The sequence below is a fragment of the Halichoeres trimaculatus genome, unplaced genomic scaffold (assembly GCF_033239565.1).
Source record: "Halichoeres trimaculatus isolate MK-OKI-2021-1 unplaced genomic scaffold, fHalTri1.1 fHalTri1_scaffold_11, whole genome shotgun sequence".
Classification (NCBI taxonomy): Eukaryota; Metazoa; Chordata; class Actinopteri; order Labriformes; family Labridae; genus Halichoeres; species Halichoeres trimaculatus.
The window spans coordinates 9,884,933-9,905,717 of NW_027437189.1; the positions used below are offsets into that span (position 1 = coordinate 9,884,933).

The 20,785-nt window shown below is 40.0% G+C and overlaps 1 protein-coding gene across 2 annotated transcripts in view; it reads left to right on the plus strand.

Annotated features, from left to right (window-relative positions):
* pcbp4 (poly(rC) binding protein 4) overlaps nt 1-20,785 on the plus strand; it is a 54,882-nt gene that overhangs the window by 15,039 nt on the left and 19,058 nt on the right. For both annotated transcript variants that reach the window (XM_074680863.1, XM_074680864.1), the window contains 6 exons: nt 4,749-4,933; nt 5,148-5,171; nt 8,524-8,556; nt 11,294-11,410; nt 16,536-16,667; nt 19,704-19,832. In XM_074680863.1, the coding sequence (XP_074536964.1) occupies nt 4,826-4,933; nt 5,148-5,171; nt 8,524-8,556; nt 11,294-11,410; nt 16,536-16,667; nt 19,704-19,832 (543 nt within the window). In that variant the 5' untranslated portion in view covers nt 4,749-4,825. The remainder of the gene's footprint in view (nt 1-4,748; nt 4,934-5,147; nt 5,172-8,523; nt 8,557-11,293; nt 11,411-16,535; nt 16,668-19,703; nt 19,833-20,785) is intronic.

Below are 20,785 nucleotides of genomic sequence, written 5' to 3' on the forward strand. Positions count from 1 at the left end.
CAGTGTATAAAAGATGAATAAAAGCAGTGAGTCGTAACGAGCAGCCTCTGAGTACAGGACGCATTCAGGCAGAGCAGGACCAAGGTTACGCACTCTGTGACAGCACTGACGGCCTTTCCGCCTCTCGCCTACTCTGACTGTTTCCTGGCTGCCCGGAGATGCAGTCTGCAGGTTGCTAATTCCCTGTTCTGAGTTACCGGGTCTAATTTAGAACAGAGGGGCTCTGTTCATCCTGGAACGCTGCTGCTCGGGATTCTGGAAATGAAGAGTTCAGAGGCTCTCCGCCCTCACACAGACACAGAGCATATGCCTTGTTATCAACCCACAGAGCTGCATATAATGATCCCTCCAACCATTAGCTCCTAATGCAATCAAGTGCTAACATTTTAGCCATGCCCTTCAGTGCCTAAAGATAATGAAGTTAGCCCACGGGTTGCACAAATGTGCTCTGTGATAACACATGTGTTCAGGATGCATCGATCAAGCCTTGCGTCATGATTATTTGGCCTTTTATCTGTGGCTGACAGCGAGCAAAATGTTCCATTTTCTGTTTATCTCCCAGTCGACCCCCTGGGCTTTGTTTGATATTTATGGAAATTGTATGGAGATGAGCTTCTAACTGATAGTTTTGTGAGTCAATCATGAGCACGTCTCTTGGAAAAGCAGAGGAAGTTTGATTTGGTGCAATGATCTAATCCGGTAAAATGACACCCTGTCCTACTTTTTACAGCGTATTGACGGGCTGGCACGTCAGATTGTGCTGCTGCCATAGTGGGACTGTAAAACCCAGTATGTGCAGTCAAGCTCTGTGACATCTTAAGAAGGATGTGTTTGAGCGTTTGAACATGTCTTTGCAAGCATTCAGAGCATAAATAAATCAGCGGAGGAGCAGTGGCCTTGTGCACCAAGCAAAAGCAATAAACCGACCTACAGTACGACAAGTCTCTGAGGAATTTGGTCTCATTTAAAATAACATCCATTTATTAAACATGATCTCCTCACGCAGCTCTCCAAATCCATAGTCAGCATGCAGATTTATAACACACTCACACACAAACACACATGTATGTCAGGCAGTGTCAGTGGGGTTGCAGCAGTGGGTTGGTGTACAGTGGCTCTGTAGGCTGGTTGGAATGCACTTGGCAGACAAACAAGTGGCCTTGATGAGTGAAAAATGGGAGGATAGTTTTTATTGCTGTGTTGTCGTCTGCTGAACATGAGAGTTTACCATCCGTGATGATCAAAGATAACACTGTTAGGAGGGTTTATCCTCAGGTATCTGAAAAATAGCAAGTCAGAATTTCAAGATCTGCTACACCAGTAGAATTCATCTTTGAAAATGAAAAATATACACTGATTTGAAATTATTTGTGGCTTCCAGATTATTCACGGTCATAACTATGAGACCCCACCCCCACATCTCCTCTTGTGCCACCCTGAGGTTGCAACTTGTGTTTTATAGAGCTATAACTTTTGTAGAGCATTTGGGTGGACTGCCATGAAATTTTGCACAAACCCCAGGAGATAAACCCTTTTGTATTTGGTGATACCATTAGCATTAACTGAATATCAGACTTTTCTCTTCATACATTATATACGAGTGTAATGTTTAAGCAGGGGAATGGGGTAAAAGTTTTTTCCAGATAAATCCTTGCATATAGTCTTGTCATGATGTATTCATTGACTGTAGTAATCACCACATTGCCCTTCAATAATATGCATGTTAGCATCTTTTATTGCATACATGTTAGCATGCTGTTATTAGCATTTTCCGAGCCAAGGTAAAATGAAAAATTATAGAATCAGAATAAGAAATAATGCAATCAAGGTCCCATATTTTGCTCCTTTTCTTCAGTTTAATATGGATCATTGATGTCTTCATGAAATGGTAGTAACATGTTTTGTTCCAAAAAGCCAATAAATCAAGCACAGTAGCATTGTTTCCAGGCTCTCGTAGCCCCTCTGTTCAGAACGCTCTGATTTAGTGGGCGTGGCCTTCATATGTAAATGAGCCACCGCTGATACCGCCCCGCTCTTCTGCATCACTGAGAGCGGTGCCATGAGCTCAGAGTGCACAATGTTTAGAAAACAGCGAAGCTCGTTTACTGTAACATTAGAGGCTAAAACAACAGGCTAACTGCAGCATCCTGAACACAGAGACAGGGGGGTCACTGAGGAAAAGCTCTTACATCTGCTCCACAGCACACAGCATTTAAAATACTCACATTTCCAGGGTTTGAGGTTTGTTGGTGGATGGTTGGTAATGCGCCTGGATTCAGGACCAGTCTATTCGCTAGCCCTCTGTTGGACTGTCCAAAGTTGGAAAAGCAGTTGGCCGTGAAGTGACTAGCACACACATGCACAGTTTTACTGAGTGTAGCTGGCACATTTCCCTCATAAATGACCTCTAGCCACTTAGCCTTGTCTTCTTCCGAGATGGGAAGCTTGTGCATGGAACTATGTGGCTGTTTACAGCCAAAAATAGAGCAGTGATGGCCCTTCAACTTCAGCATTCTACTCTTGTGGGAAGGGTGTGCAGGGGTATCTGCTCCGGTGGCCCAGTCAGGTCAGACTTGCTCCTGATCGGTCAAAAAAGGGAATCGCTGACGTCGGCAAATCCCCAAAATCTAAACAGCTCATTTAAGGTCAGGATTTTACATTCACAAGCACTACTAAGTACAGGTTTTGTCATTAAATATCACATTTTGTGGGCTGGGAGGAAAGCCAAAGACCCACAAATTTCACTAAAAGACTTAAAGGGATTTTTGCACAATATGGGGCCTTTAATGCCAGGGGATTTTGGTGTTACCATTGTTCTTCACACAAGTACAGCAGTAGAAAATAAAATAGAATAGAGGTAATAAAATAAGCAATAAGTACCGAACAAGATAAGTATTATTAACAATAAGAATGTGACAAGATGAACTGAGTTTAACAGATATTGCACTTTTTATAGGTAGTCTCGGTGAAATAATGTTTCAGATTATTAATCCAGGGTCTGGGTCTGTGGCTGTTAAAGGGAGGAATTAGGCAGCCTGTGCAGTCCATGCATGTGCACTTTAGCCCAAATGGAGGTAAGGGCTCATCCTTCTTTTCCTTCCACTCAAAATAAAAGAAAAAGGAAAAAAAGTGTAAAAGAAAAGTAAAAATCCTGTTTTGTTCTTGCTACATACTACTAACTGTTGCCTTATTTTCTAAATCTGAGCACACTTTTAGTCTCCTTGAACATGTTCCTGTGTTGCACTTTAGTTGTTTACATGTAAACACTCACACTCACACGGCGCTGTGTCAAGAATTTTAAGAAAGGAGAACTAGAGGTGAGATAGAAGTTCAAACCCAGAATCATTCATCATCTTGTCCTCGTGCAGCTGGCCAATCGCTTTGTGTAGTGGGAGTGAATCACTGATTGTCTGAGTCGTAAAGTTACAGCTTGGACACACGTTGTGGGCGGAGTAGGTTTCTGCAGCTCTGATAGTGTATGACAGCAGCTTTAGTCTTGTAAAGTTCAATTTCAGAGCATTGTTTCGATCCAGCTGCTCTTATGAGAGGATTTTCTTTTATTCTCTGATTTGTGTGATGCTGAACTGAATCTGTTTTTAAAGAGAAAATAAGACACATGGATGCTTCGCTTTTTGTTTTTAGGATGTCTTGCTTCAAGATTTGCTCATATTTCACACACCTAATAATAAATCAGCTTATTAAGACATCACTTAAATAAATAATCAATAAAGTAATTATTATCAGAAAGCCAAAAGAAGGCATTTGTAAGCATGTTCTGCATCGTCTATTGTTTAATTTCTGCTAATCACAGAGCATCTCCAGTTGAGCTGTTTATGTGTTGCATCTTTTTCCACCTGCTGATGAATGTAAACAAAAATAACTCAAGAAGGAACATGAATTATTCCATAAACTAATTTTACACACCAAGCTGAGCCTGTGAGCAGCCAGGTGACTCACATTAATCATCATAGCGTATGTCACAGCACTGACATGCACGTAGCCGCTGCCACATTGACATTCTGGCAGCGGTACAGATGCTTCTCATTTGCTGTCTGTGTATAAATTGTGCTCTGTCTCCTCATAACAGAGAGTTTTTCTCTTCTTTTTTTTTTATTTCTCTCCTGAGTGACTTTGACAGAGGATAAAACCAGGTCCTTGAAACAACTCCAAACATTTTCAGATTCATGAAAACTATATTAAATTGATTAACTTGGCGTGGATCTTATGTCGTGCTCATCCAAAGGTGAATTCTGTTATCGTGCTCCAAAAATCACTCATCTCACTGTAAGCTGTGGGTAAATGAAGACACAGATAGAGTATTAGTCATCCATGGCCACCCACAGTCTGTTTGAAAGACCCCAAATCTCTGATTAAATACAACATTGCTGACACTGTTGGTGCTTCTGGTCAATAGCCCACACACACAGTGGTCTTCATCACGACACTGTTAAGAGTTTCCATCAATATTACACCGTCTCAAGCTAATGAAAAGCATCCTCATAGAGATACTTGCTTTTAGAGGCCATGAGTGTGTTTGGCTTTGATTTATCCTCTCTTATGTGACTGTCTTTGATCTTTGGAAATCATTATTCAGTCAACAATGCACTTTGGCTCGGTTCAAGAATGCAGTATCTGAGAAACGATCTAAAACACAGCCACCAGTGTTAATTTTAGCTCCTCTTTGCAGTATAATCTTGTGTAACAACCAGCGCTTTATTTTCACATCCAGCCGTTCTTTGCTTCCTCAGAGCAGCACTGAAGGACCTCAGAGAGCCAGACCGCCGGGCCTTCGTCTGACTGTGTGACCAGCGAATGAGCCTTGTTCATGCGTCTCCCTACGTGCCACTCCCACACCACTATGAACTGTGAGCAGGACTTTGGAGACGGGGGCTTGGGAGTGACCCTCACACTACGACTGCTCATGCACGGAAAGGTACGACCTGGCTGCATGAATGAATGAATGAAAGTGTGCATGCTGAAGCACTCTGGGCTCTCTTAGGCACACAATTTGCTGACGCCTCATAAATGATAAACCTTAAACTCATGGAGGTGATAAATAATGGAGTATTGCTTTAAAAAATGTAGAAATGTTTTTTTCATTTTGTTAGTTTTGAGGTTTGTGATTCTCTTCCTCTCTTGTCTTTTAGGAGGTTGGCAGCATCATAGGAAAGGTGAGTATTCCTGCTTTTGTTCTATTCTTTTTATGCACAGAGCTCCCCATTGAAGGGTTGATGTTGCTTTTGGCACCCCTTGTGGACAAAGTGTTACCTCACATCTCTTTTCTTATTTAGCTCCTGATTCTTATTTCTTTAATCTCGTCACACTTTATTTTAACAGACAGATAAACGAGTTAGTTGGAATCTTTAGCAGAGAGAATCGGGAAAGCAGCTGTTTCAGCAGCTTGCAGTCAATACCTCCATCTGCCACCCCCACCCCCAGCAGTTAAAGACATTAAAATTGACGTTACGGAAATGGTCAGTCTTGAGGCAGATGTCCTGGTTTTGCTTGGTGTGGTTCACAGAGGCATCAGTGGTAGTTCCAGTCTGTTTTCCAACGAGATAAAATCTCCTCACAGGAGCTTTAATGCGCTTTGATGTATTTTATTATATCTGTGTTTGAAACTTGCTCTATTTTTAGGCCTTTCGAAAAAATAAAAAAGGATATTGCTGCAATAGTGAATTAAAAAAATGTATTAATAAGGAGCCCCTTCCATGAAATAAACCTAGATTTGTCTCGCGGTGATGGGCGACAGAGGCTGGAGTGGATTAATTTATACATGTATATGGCTTATATATAGACTAGAGTTATATTCAGCTGGGTTGGGTATTAAGCTTAACTTTGATATAGTCCAGAAATGACATCCATGTTTTCTGGAGTTTATCAGAGGAGAAAGACATGTATTATGAATTTAAAATCTCCAAGCTTGAGCTGCTGCAGCTACACCCCAGCTGGATGAGGAGTAAGAGTAACAGTTTGGGGATACTCCGGTACCAATCGGTGGTATCATGCCCCTCAAAGCTGGATCGGTATCGTTGGGAAGAGATCCATGATGCCGATCCAGGCAAACAGCTGTGCCTTTTGTTTTTTGTTCTTTTTTGGCAGCGCTCTTTGCTATTTGATTAGAAATGCTGTCTCTCATGCACTTGCTTTGTTTTTAGGTGCATTACCAGTCAACAGGGTATAAAACTTTACATTTGAAAATAACTTGTGTACATTTCGAAGCATTGTTTTGATGGTATACATTAAAATATTTCATAGTTTTAATAAATATTAACTTTAGTAATTCCCTAAAGTCATTTTATGCCTTGACCTAAACATTACCCATGTTTTCCCACAGTAGAGCATGCAGGTTATTATTTAAAGGTCCCATATTAAGCAAAAATCACTTTATTAAGTCTTTTAGTTAAATTTGTGGGTCTGGCTTTCCTCCCAGCCAACAAAATGTGATATTAAATGACAAAACCTGTACTTAGTAGTGCTTGTGAATGTAAAATCCTGACCTTAAACGAGCTGTTTGGATTTTGAGGATTTGCCGATGTCAGCGATTCCTTTTTTTTGACTAATCAGGAGCAAGTCTGACCTGAATGGTCCATCGGGGCAGATACCCCCGAACCCCCTCCCCGCCTACTCTCCTCCCCGCTGCTGGAGAGAAATCTCTCCATGTTACGGTAAACAAGCTTCGCTGTTTTCTAAACATTGTGAACTCAGAGCTCGTTGTGCAGCTCTCTGTGACGCGGAAGAGCGGGGCGGTATCAGCGGTGGCTCACTTACATATGAATGTCACGCCCACTAAATCAGACCGTTCTGAACAGAGGGGCTATGAGAGCCTGGAAACAATGCTGCTGTGCTTGATTTATTGGCTTTTTGGACCAAAACATGTTACTACCATTTCATGAAGACATCAATGATCCATATTAAACCACAGAAAAGGAGCAGAATATGGAACCTTTAACACTGGTATTGGTATCAGTATCGGAACCATAAAAGTCAGATCGGTGCATCCCCAACACAGTTGCACAGTTTAGTTTTTTTGTTTTTTTGAGTTTGGTTACAGAAAGGTCCTTTTTTCTACCAGCCAGGCCTAAAATAGCTGTCACAGGATCAGGACTGTGACTGCCATTTGAAAATATTGGATAATGTTTGGAAGATTGAGTGAACAGATAACATCACTGCCAGAAATAGAGCCCTCAAGAGGAAGGTGAGACTTTACTTTGTAGAGTCTGCATCTCAACTGTTTTGAAAGTTGGTACATAAATTTAAAAACGTGCAGCTGTGGTTATGATTTCATTTATTGTAATAATATCTGTAGTGATAATCTTTGATGGGATGATAAAATAAATTTACCAGATTGATTTGCTTGTGTAAAATCGTTGGAAAATTTTTAACTACCTTTCATTGTTCAGAGCTGTTTGAGTTTAAATGCAATTTGTTTAAAGTGAGCATTTGTAAAATAATTTCCCTGTTTGCCTTGATTCCCCTTTGTGAATCCAACACAGTGCTCAAAGCCCTCTAAAAAACAATTGCTCTTTTGAATATCCCTGTCCTGAATGTAATTGCCTTATATCAAAACCTCTTAAGGCCTCCACCACCGCCTCCACCACCAGTAATCCATCAAACAAAAACATCAGTGCATTGAAGGCAGGCCCCCTGTTGAAACTGAGCTCCTAAGATGTATTACTGTTGGCCCCTTGTGGCACTTTTAGCGTCTGTCTGTGGAGGGGGGCTGGCTGCTTGTGTTGCTTCAGTGGCTCCTGCTATCACGCCCTGTAATACAACACCTACAAAAGACATCAATAGACGAAGGAGCAGGGACGAATGATGAAAAAAACGAGTGCTGGAGAGAAATGTCACAATGGATGCTGCAATGTGTTGCAGAAATCAAGAACAAATAGAGACTGAAAAGAAATGGGAGCGAAACGGAGAGATGAGCTTGGCACACACTGTGTAGCTTGCAGAGACACTTGATCTGCAGTACTTCAGCTAATAACTTGCCACTCTGAGCTCCAAGCCTTTTCTGCCTTCCTTTCTTTTTGGAAAACCTCTTTATCATCCTCCCATCATTAGAAGACCAACACAGGAGCCTGAATGGACCAGGTATAATACACTTTCCTAGATGGCAACCTTAAAAATAACAGAGTGAGATGATGCTGTTTTGAGGCTCCTGTGAGGAAGTAACGTCAGTGGATCCACAAAGGTGTGAGCAAAGGTGTGACAGCTTGAGTGGACCAAAGCCAGAAAGAATTAGAGGACAGAAAAAAAGAACAGATACCTCGGTAGAGGACAAGATGTTGACAGAATGTTCCTGTCCCTGGTAACAAGGCTCCAAACACAGTCCGTCTTCAGCCATTCAAGGATTAGACACAAAGATACATTTGATATATTGAAACTCTGTTTTAAAATTCTCCAGTCGGATTTGTGTGGTTTAGAATCAGCTTCACTTGGAGGTCAGGGCCAGTGATCTTAGTATTTTTTAAACTGAGCACATTTTATTCAATTAAAGCTACCTTTCATCTTCTCTTTCAGAAAGGAGAGACAGTGAAGCGAATACGAGAAGAGGTAAGGACGCTTTTAAAATGTAACATTTCATCATCTCTGATTTTGGCATGCATGACTTTCTGTCTGCAAAGAAAATCATGCTACTTGCTTTGTTTTTTTGTTTGTTTTTAGTGACTATTTATGTGCATCTCTTCACTAATTTCTAGAGGAAAAACAGTTCATATGTTATACGTTTTCTTGTCATGTCTACATATTAATAATTGTCATCCTCTGTTTGTCTAAAAAGCATACAAAGCTGCTACGTTGTCTGAATTGCTTCCTGGGCGACATCACCTCTTCCATTTAAATTATCCTTCCTCATGATTCACTTCCTTATCTCTAGCTGTGTTCTTACCAAATCCCTTTTCTTTCTTTTCTTCCCTAAAACAACTTCCCTTTTTTTTTTATCACCCCTCCATTCCCTCGTTTTAAATCTCGAGGGTGCAGCCAAACTAACACTGCGTGGTTAACTCTTTGTATTAAAATGTAATTAGGCTGACAGTGTGCCACTACATTTGATTCTCCTGCTCTGAGGCTTTAATGTTTAACTTTATGAGGCAGAAGAATAAACAGAAGAGGAGTGAGGTCACGAGACAATACAGCCTTGCAGTACGGCTGAATAAACCGCTCATCCATCCATCCATCCATCCATCCATCCATTCATTCATTCACCCAGCCTGTTATGGGCCTTTGTTGCGTCCCAACTGTATGGGCCTCATCCTGTCTCTCACTCCCCGGGGCCTTGCAGCCACAGAGGGAGTATGACTCAGTGGAGTGACTGGAGAAAATGTCGCAGAGGTCAGAGTACTGTCCTGTGTCTTCTCATGTGACTATAACTCAGAGAAACACAAGGACACAAACTGGAAGAGGAGGAGGGGAAGGGGATTGATCGTCTGAGGGCAAAACCCAGAGGAGAAACTCTATCGGGTTGTCAGTCTAAGATACAGAAATGTGCTGTTTAGCCTTTCGTCTCACCTCCTTTAGCTCCTGTCACTTGACTTTCCTATCTGTGCTTGTTGTGCACTGTACTGCATGTCTCTAGTACTTTGAAGTCTTTATATAGTTTACCACAAGAGGGGTATCAAAACGGACTGACATTTTGAGAAATACACATGAGCATGTCATTGCTGAAGAGAACAGTGACACTTTTATGTCAGTATGGTAAATACAAAAAAAAAAAAAAAAAAAAGTTGGGTCAGTTAGCTTAGTTTAACATGTACATTGAAAGCTAAGTTGCAACAGCTTGTGGTGATTGAGGCATAAAAAGGTCTGGCTAGTTTGCTAAATTTTGAATTCAAGCTGTTTCCTTGTTTATCTGCATCCATTTTTTTTATGTTGTTAGTAAAGAAATATGCATGAGAAAATATTGACTCAGCATAAAAAAGGAGTAAAGGAGACACGGCTCTCTTCAAAGCTAACACCTGTCAGCGCTGTTTAATTGGATTTCAACTAGCAAAACAAGCTAGCTGCCATGTTTTAGCTTTTATGCTAGGCTATGTGAATGTGCTGCTGGCTTCCTATTTTAACTTTAAAGAGAAGAGTGGTGTAAAACTCCTCAGTTAATGCTCAGCAAAATATGATATTACCAGATCTTCACTAGCTCAATATAACATGCATGTAAGTCGCTACTAGCTTTTTTTCTTCCAGTGCTTATGCTGAGTCATGTACTTTTGGTTAGAGCCCGACGGATATGGGATTTTTGGGCCGATGCCGATGCCGATACTGGGGGCAAAAAAAAAGCTGATATCCAATCTATCGGCCGATATCCGATGTATCGACCAATATATCGGTTGATATATGTAATAAATTTATAAATATACAATATACACGGGATATATACTGTATATAATCACAAATCATTATAATTTCCATATGATTCAAGACGGAGACAGAACACTATTAAATCAAAACAAGGAACTTTAATTATAAAACTGTCAACATAAGAACTGTAGTGTAAACCAATGATAAATAAGAACAAGCTGTAAACACAATAATAAATAAAAAAGTTAACCTGTAAACATCTTAAAAAAATAAGTCAAACTTTAAACACAGTAAGTATATATAAAAAAAATGTAAACACACAATGAGCAACTTACACAACGTTAAAACGCCGTATTATAGTCTTACATTAGATAATGGTGGATGTGTGAATTAACAATAGCATTTATCTCTGTTTATCTCACAAAAAAGCAACTAATACAATGTTAAAACGCCATTCTAGTATATATATATAGTCTTACATTAGATAATGGTGGACGGATGGGGTGGGCACTCGGGCAGTGTGCAGCCCAACACACAGACACACAGAAGCAGGAGGGACAGAATCTCCGTGGACCAAAATTTTTTATAATCGGCTACATTTTGGCTGATGTTGATTAATCGGTGACAGGCATAATCGGCCCGATTAATCGGTCGGGGCTCTACCTCTGATGATACGTGTGATATCTGCTTTGACTTACCCTATCTTTGCTATGATTTCCCACTATTTTCTTTTTTATTTTATCTTATTCAGTTTAATTTAGTGTAATTTTCTGCAACTAAATGAAACCGAATCAAATTGAATTAGGTCAACTAATTGATAGTATGTCATATATTACATAATAGTGTATTTTTTTTTAGCTTGATGTCACTTATTTATTTTTTAACCTTGATAAAAAAAGAAAAATAAACACAGAAAAGTCGTACAAAAAATGTGTTCCCAGAAGTGTCAAACTATCTGGTGTCCAGTCAACTGAACCAAAGATCTGTGTCCCCACAGAGCAGTGCTCGGGTCAACATCTCAGAGGGCTCCTGTCCAGAGAGAATCATCACCATCACCGGCTCCACAGACTGTGTCTTCAGAGCTTTCACCATGATCACATACAAACTGGAGGAGGTAACTGTTCCTGTGATGCATGACAGGGAATGCCATTATACACAGGTGAAATGAAATAAACTGAGACAGGAGAACTAACGTCTCAAAGGATTTTTTTAACAGAGAACACCAGCCAGGGTGTATTCAGAAAATACATGCAGCAGGCTTTCAAAAGTTGTCATAGTCTTCCTGGGGCCTACTCAGTTTGTTTGAGCGAGGTAAAAAAAAAATGCAAGAAGCCATTTCACCAGGTTATTACAAGAAATCATTTCCTAAGCCTTATTTCAACATCACCACTAATGGGCTTTTATGGCTATTGATTATACTCTAAACTGAAGTGATGGAAGGAAAAATTTTAGCTGTGCTTGTGAGCACTCGATGTGCTTTCAGATAAGATTACAGCTCAGAGGAAAAGTTGGGATAAGTGGATTTAGCTGCTGTTGTGGAACCATTTTAAAATAAGTGTAAGTGGCTGATGATGCACCGTAAATGAGTCATTTGTTGGGCCATTTCTTGATAACGCTTCCATACTTTTACCGTCAGGAGGAGAGTTAATGAAACTAATTTGTACCTGTTATTGAGGGGGATTTGTACATCTTCTTATCGTCTGTTAATGAGCTATAGATGACGACTGCCTCCCGCTATTAATCTCCATGGTGACTGTCCATCAGTGCACTAATTAAAATGGCAAAGTGAGGAGCTGTCTTCACTCTGATTTAGCATCACAGCGGACTCTGGCAATGAAACAGGTGTTCCCTGCTCAGGTCGACAGCCTTCAGTAAACACACGCTGGCTGGGAGCACAGAGCAGGATTCATTAAAGATCGCTCACACTCACCTCTTTTCAACCCTGGACCTCTTGAGTTTCCATGGCAACACGTTGGCTGACCCACTGCGTGCCTTTTCTTCCATAGTTGAGTTATTGTTTGTGTGACACCTTTAATTAAAAACAAAGAGGAATAATCTGCTTTCTGGCCACAGAGTTTGGACTTGGCATTTGTTTCTGTCTCAATAGTTTAGAAGTACACAGGAGCTCAGGCTCGCTCAGTTATTTTATTTGGCAGGCGATCATTTGTGAAAATTGTGTGTGTGTGTTTTGGTCTGTGTTTTATGGATGAAGTGCTCTTCGATTGCTGCCACATGAGTGCTAGTTTATGCAAATGAAGAGATCTAATAATATGACAAAGATATTCTAATCACACTATAGATTCAGAAGAGCAGCATACATGCATTTTGCTTCAAGACATGGAGGCACAGCGTACATGAAAGCAACATAATCTGTCTATTTGGGTTCTAACCCACCAGCAACATAATATGCTTTAGGGATTTGAGCCCAGCAGCTCTTTGTGTGAGCAGTGCTCTTATAACCCGCCGTCTTATTTCCGCCATTTTGCTCTTTTTTGCAAGGATGGCACAGTGAAGTATGAGAACTTTCACAGTTGTTAAGATGTGGCTCATATTTTTAGATCAAATCCAGAAAATGACGCCCAGAGACTTATGATTGTACAGACGAGCTACTAATGAGACGAGACGTCAGAGAGCCTGATCTGCCTCACTAAATATAGACACGGAGCCGAGAAGCACAGGAGCCACATCAGAATCTGCTTTTCAAATTGAAAAAGTTTACGGTTATTGGAAACATTATGCAGTTCTCTTCATGAGCAAAATCCCCTGAGGTTATGCATCCACACTGTCCCCTTCTTAAGTCAGACTCGGCAGTTTTACTGCAAACATGAGCTGTAAAAAAAAAAAAAACAGCAACGTGCTTTGCATTCTGTCACACATTTGTTGTGTGCTGAACTCTGATGGGAAGAGAGACAGCACGGCGTATTTACATTTCAAAGGCTCACAGAGACGCACAGTTCATTAATTAAAAGCTCAATCTCCACCCACCCAGCAGACACAGGATGTTTGCTACCTGCACTGTAGGAACACAACACAGTGTGCTTCTTGATCCAAACAATGTTGAGATAGAGGTTTAAAATAGCCTGGTTATACTTGTACAGTAGGTGGTATGGAATTAGTGTGCACCTTTATTTCCTTTGATGTATTATCAGACAATGTTAACTGGATGTGTTCCATACATTTTGATTTTATCATTATTTTGGTTTAGGCAAACCAACTCCGGTGCTTTCATTTCCTCAAAGATGTATGACATTAAACAATGTAAAATACTCTGATCTATCAAAATGTAATCTATCAAAAAATGGGGTACTTGGGGATTTCCCATTTTGTTATTATTTTTTTTGGCTCACATTATTTTCCTACTCTTTCAAAATGCATTTTCAAAGGAGTATTTCAACATCATGGGATTGAAATAGTGGGTCGAACTGACCCTTGTCTCAGTCTAGCCTAGCTTAGATTTGCAAAAAGACAAAGGAAACTACACTTGATTCATTTTTAGGGATGGGGATTGATAAGATTGTGTCAATACCAATGCCCTTATCGATTCTGCTTATCAATCTGATTCTTTATCGATTCCCTTATCAATTCCTGTTGTGAATTTTCTTGGTATAAAAAGTAGCTTAAAATGTTTTCTGTGTCAACAACATTTAATTTAGTTTATACTGTAAGTGAATAAAGTGTAATTGGTCCCTGAGTTTGGATATTTCTGGGCATAATTATACAGAAACAGGTAAAAAATTGTACACAATGTGATGTTGATGTACTGTGTTGTAATATATAAATAATTCAAGTAGGCCATCTAGTGTCTCAAAGTGGTTATAGCAATGGTTTAAGTTGTTTGAAACCTTACCGTAGTTTTGAAGTCAGCCATGAGCCTTTCAATTACCTGTTAGCTTTTGACATTTGAAATTCTCAGTATTTTTTACAAAGAGTTGATGTGATATGTTTCTGTGAGGAAAGTTAAAATTCTGTTCTGAAGCTGAAGTTATACTGATGTATGCTAACTGCTAGCATATTCGCACAGTTTCCCATATACATTAGCATCAAGCTTGCGCTATTTTGGTAAATAAGGTGATTTATACTATTTCGAATGTACTGAATATGAATCTCCTGAGAGAGAGTAATGTTCATTTCTTTATGAAGTCAGTTCTTTAGTAAAACTTCAAGCTGAAAATCCTGAATCAGAGTTTTCTTGGGAAACGTTATCTAACTGCTATGCTAAGATAGCTGCAGCAGACTAGTCGGCGTAAGTTAGGCGGCTCCGGCACAATGTAAAGAATTGATAAGGGAATCGTTAAGCACAAAGGCTAACGATATCGTTGGATTGAAACATTTATTATCGATTCACAACAGGAACCGGTTTTCGATTCCCGTCCCTCTTCATTTTAAATTTTTCACTTCAACAATTGGTATACTTATAGGCTGTTTTCCAAACTGCCTACTACACTAGCAGTGCCTATTATTTTAGCCAAAATTAGTATTTAGTAGTCAGTAAACTTGCAAAATCTGCAGTATGCCAAAAATGCCTGTATGTCCCAGTGATCCAGGAAAATTTCTCAGTATGCAACTGGCATACTGTTTACAATCCACAGCGCTAATGCTGTTTGTTTATGCGGGTGGTAAGTTTTGCTGAATTACTGCCATCTACTGGAATGAGTCAGTATAACTACAATACAACAACACTAACATGAGACGGTCCATGAGATTGAAAAGAAGTGATGCCAAACAAACACAAGTAATTTTGTTACTTCCAGTTATAAAACAGGTGTTTACTTCTACGGATTCATTCGCCCATATAAAACCACTAATTCACTTTTTAAACCGTACGTGGATTATACAGAAGTGGTTTTTCTATTAGCTGTAAAAATAAAATCCCTTCTAGATTTATTTTCAGTCAACAATATAACTTTTGTGTTGTACATTATAAGAAAGGCAAAAAAAAAAAAAAAAACCATCACCTGTAGCTCTTTTTTCCAAAACTGGAAACCAGACTAGTATGCTGCAAAACAGACCTAACTGAACAGTCATACTACATACTACATGCAAAAGCAGTAGGCAGTATGCAGTGCCTACTTCATACTACATTCACATGTTGTATGTGGCAGGTGGTTTGGTAAAGAGCCGTCGTCTGTAAATGTTGACCTTGCTTTGTGAACATGAGAGAGATGCAGATTGTTGAAGCTTTTTTCCAAAAGTACCTAGTCTTCAAACCAAACTACACTTAATAGATACATTTCAAAACCCTCAATATCCTTAATTAACTCTTAAAGAATGTATTCATGTAGGATGAGAGAAGGTATGAATGTACGAAACTGCCTTCCTCTCAGAACCTTCAAATGACTTCCTTTGATCAGAAAATATTTTTTTTCATATAAATGCACATTCTGTTTTCAAAAGATCTCATCGGGAGGAAATTCCAAGGTTACCTGTTTCATTTTGCTTGCAGGAGGAAGGACATATGAACAATATGTTCAGCCTCTGTGTTATTTAGTCGAATGAAAGGCACTAAGCACGATTTTGCTCGACACCAGAGCTGGAATTAATGTTTTCCTTCCATGGCCATCACCATAGTACATGTGAGAATTGTGCGTCCCCTTCAGACCCAGCACAGGACTGGATTGTATACACTTATAGTCTGCTTCCTATGGATTCCTATGTACTCTGAAAAAATACACACGCAGAAGTTAATGAGGTGCAAATGCAGGATTGCTCTTTGCTCACTCTTCCTCCCCACTAAAGCTCCACCTGCCACTTCCAGTATGGATCCCATCGTCTTTGGTCTGTTGTCAGTTCATTTTGATGCAGATTAAATTAAGCTTGGCTGCTTCTCATGTGTATAGAGCCTGCTTTGGTCTTCACGGTGCTGAGATAATGCTAATAAGCAGTGATATGTTGATTTGGCTCAACATGATTCAGCATAATTGGCGATTCACACACTACTTTGCTGTTTGATTTCCAGTATTCAAAACAGCCAGCCAAGTTACTAAATGATTGAAGACTTGGTGAAAATGAAATCAAAAGTGAGTTTGGATAAATGTGAATCCTAAATTGCTGAATAAAGTGTGCTGGATTCAAATTCATCACTGCACGGTCCTAATTTTTGGAGTTAATCCCTCCGGTGGCTTTTCTCTCTTTCCATATCCACCTTCACCCCGGCTGCCTGATCCGTTCCGCTGAGAATCTCTTTCCTCTTTCTCTTCTACCTCTCACCACTTTTCGTCTTTGCTCATATCTCCCTCCAGGACCTGACTACGCTGGTGGCCAACGGCACCATCAGCTCCAAACCACCAGTCACCCTGAGGCTGGTCATCCCTGCCAGCCAGTGTGGCTCCCTCATCGGGAAGGGAGGGGCGAAGATAAAGGAGATCAGAGAGGTGAGCAGCCAGAACGCAAATCTACTCCATTCTCCTCTGCCAGCAAGGTCCAACAGTGAAATATGAAGAGAACAAAGCTGCTCCTGCAGATGAGGGAAAAAAATCTGCAGCTGAGAGGGAAAGATATATCATTTACCACAATTCTGCTCTTTCTGCCCTGCTGCGCTTTGCCCCATTAAGAGTGTAGGTCCGGCTGCTTGAACTCATACATTTCAGGCATGTGTTTGATTCAGAGCCATTGTAGTTACATATTCACAAAGTTCAAGTGTTGGTGGTTTGGTTAATCACATTTATCTACTGCAAAAAAACGAATTTGTTCTTTTGTCTTGGCTGATAAAACACCATTCTATCCCAGATGATACATTTTATATGAAACATGCAACACCAGATTAGATTTACATACAAAATACATAAATATGTTCACAGTGCGTGCTGTATGAAGAGCCTTGCGCAGTTTCAGGGATTATGTCTTGCAGCACTTGACTCCTCAGACTTTGTATTTTGTGTCTGGTGTTGTTGTGAAGAACCCTCAAAGTACTGCGGCTGAAAAAAGCTTTTAAGCTCAGCATGAGACATCAAAGGATAACATTTATGTTTAATACCACACATGTGCCCTTTCTAACAGCATAAAAGATGCAGCAATGTGTGGTGATAAATAATTGCTAGAGTATGCTAACACACTGACTGTGGCAATGCTAACATGCTTATTTTCAGAGGGTGTTAAACAGATATGCAGATCTTGAGGGATACCAAGTTCTACATTTTACTTGAACTTTTTTTCTATTCAAGTTCCTGTGAGGAGTTTTTAGTTGGTTATGAAACACATGCAAAGGGTAGTGATATCTTAAAACTACCTTAGAAAGAAAGTAAGAAAATGAGTTAAAAGATTCATTATTTGTATTTGGTTATCTTTGGGGCCTGTAAACACTTGCAGATGAACTCCATGCTGCAAAACAATACAAGCAAAATGGAGTCAAATACAGCTGAGCCTGTTTTGAAAGTGGTTAGTTCACATGTATTTGGCAAAAAAAAAAAAACCACAGTACTTGACTAGTTTTAAATTTAACCCTGTTGTGGTGGCGCTGCACAGAAAGAAAATAATTGTTCATTTAAATCAGATTCTCTTCTTGGTAAACACATGATCTGTCGTGTTGAAAAAAAAAAAAAGAAAAAAGAAAAAAAAGTCTAGGACCCAGTTTCTGGCACAGGGAAGATTTCTTTAAACCAACAATGAACACTGTGAAAAGGAGAAAACAGCCACTCACTTACACAGGTGGGATCAACTGGAAGCAAGTGAGGCAAATCAGGGTAGGGTACACAATCACAAAGGAACACATACAAAGGAACACATACAAAGGAAGAAGAGCTAAACCTGACTCACTTGGGCAAGGACTTACAAAATAAAACAGGAAACAGTGGGATTACACTTTGGAAGTACAGTAACACAGGGGTATTGACAAAAATAGCACAAGAAATGTTAGCTTAACAATGCTAGGAATCTTGATACCTGTGAGGGAACAGAAGGCAAAAACAACAAAATAAAAAGTGTCAAAGGACTGCAAGACAAGGAAAGTACTAAACTAAACAAAGCAAAAAACTTTCTTGGGGAATGGATGTAAGTCTTAACTTTCCTCTTCAGATTTTTACTCAATAGAAAATTCAATCACACATGGTGCTGAATTTAGGCAATGATAATTTCTCTGATCTAGTATTTTTGGGAAAAGAGAAAAAAACTGGTGTATAACAAGCTGTATCTTAGCTAGTTTGTCCCAATTACAAAATGTTGACAGCACTTAAACACTAGTCCATCAGCCTTTTTAAAAGACATCCAGGCTTATGGGCTCAGTAGATCTTTGAAATCACTAGGAGGCGATAGCTTGGAAGATAAACTATCAAATTCATCATCTGGAGACCTACACTGCAAAAAACTGAAATCTTATCAAGTGTTTTTGTCTTATTTTCAGTACAAAATGCTTTTTCAGACTTAATATGAGCCACACAGTCCAGAAAAATGTCTTAGTTGAAGTTATTTAAAGACAAAAATAAGGTCTGAATTGCTCGTAACAAGTAAAACAAATCTGCCAATGGAGCAAGAGAAAAGTTATTTATATTAAGGCATTATTCTAGTTTTGAGCAAATTGTGAAAATGTGGCTCATATTAAGCCTGAAAAGGCGTTTTCTACTGAAAACAAGACAAAAAAACTTGATAACATTTCAGTTTTTTGCAGTGTAGAATCCCTCTTAGTACTCAAATTCGAATCCATCCCTTTGTTACCAACGCATTGCAGGGTAAACCAAAGAATTTGAATTTACACTGACATAGACATCAAACTTAGACAGGATTTAGACAATAAAGGCAGGAAACTGGTGAGACAATACAGTCTGGGTAGATCACTTAACACAGCACGCAGTATGACTCAGCAGTGCCTGTTTAAAAGGGAAAACCATCTGACTACACTGAGGCTCAGCTGAAACATCAGGATTAAACTGATCAGAAAGACTGCCAGAGATATCTGACTCTGTAACTTTAGCTCAGTACCTATCCACAAATAGCCGCTCTCATTTTCTGTGCTAAGACAGATTTCCGCGTCCCGTTCAGAACCCAAATGTGTTGCAGTCACAGATTTGTTTGTTTGGTTGCCACAGGACACAGGCTCTCATATCGGAGCATTCTGTTGTGTGTGGTTCAACAATGGCCTCCAGAAACACTGCAGCCTGATATAGACATCAACTTAATAGCTAAATCATAAAAAGCTCTGTATCATGCCTCTGGATATGCTCCAGCAGAAAATGAATCAGCAAAAATTGAGAGAATTAGATCTGCTGACCATGGATGACTTTTCATTTTTGTCAACTTAGACAGAATTTGACGTAAAAACAAAAGCATACATTGTTTCTGTAGGCATTTGTGGGAAAATATAAGGCCAGTTAAGCCAGCGAGGGAGTCACAGAAAGCAGCCACGGCAGTGAATTCACAGCTGGTCTCATCTGTAGAATCAAATTTAATCACTTTTTTTAAACCCCTATCATTTGCAGAGCACTGGAGCTCAGATACAGGTGGCAGGGGATTTGCTGCCCAACTCTACTGAGCGAGGGGTGACGATATCTGGGAATCAGGACTCTGTAATCCAGTGTGTCAAGCTCATCTGCACGGTAATCCTGGAGGTAGGAAGAGTCCCATTCCGCTTTTCATTCACCTAGCTGACATTTTGTCAGAGCTCTGCTACTGCTGCTGCTACGTGACAGAAATAATTGCTGTTAACGTGCATGTTTCATTTCACAAGTTATTGTCTATTCCACTGCAGCAGAAGTTAATGCATTTTTAGTAGGCCGTCTTAGTCTTCTGTGTTATGTAATGCTACCTCTGAAAGAAGTCGACTGGATATAGAGTGCTGCAGAGCAGGGAGTCCGTACCCCTATCTTCATCTCACACAGGAAGCATAAAGAAAGAGCACACTTCCTTTATTGTTCAGACCTCCTCTGCTTTAGTCTGCCGGGTTAAGACAACCGACAGAGCCAAAAGGTGCAGCTCAGGTCAGAGCTCGGTTTTGTTGGGTAGGACACTAAGCTGCTAACAGAAAACTAACCACCCTGCAGCGAAATCTGTCCACCTTTGGACAACAGCTCTCTTGAGAAAATCGAGGAGGAGATGAGAGAAAAACAACCCCAAGCACAGTTTCTCCCTGTGTGTTCATGGAAGTGCACAAGTCCTTTTTGTTTTAGCATCGCAGCTGGACCTGACTGACTAATTGCTAGTTTGATCCAGTTTTCCAGGGCTTTCTTCAAAGGCTTCCAAGTTTCATTAGGATTCCGTACCAGCGGCCGCTTGCTTTTGGCTCCAAGATTTAAATTATGCAAAGTTATACAAAGAATTTGCTGTGACTGCTGCAGCAAAAAAGATGCTCTACATTTTAAATCCTGAAACAGTATCACCAACATTGCCGCCACTCGATAAGATATACAGTGTCGTGTACACTGTATAATCCCCTTTTTTATTGCTGTTTGAAGAATTTTATCTTCAAATTTCTGCTCGTCAGTGGATGCTTGATTTATCCAGAGGGTGAACCGCTGCCGAGCAGCCGCTCCAGCGCAACTAAAGCTCAAAGCTGTGATGAGCT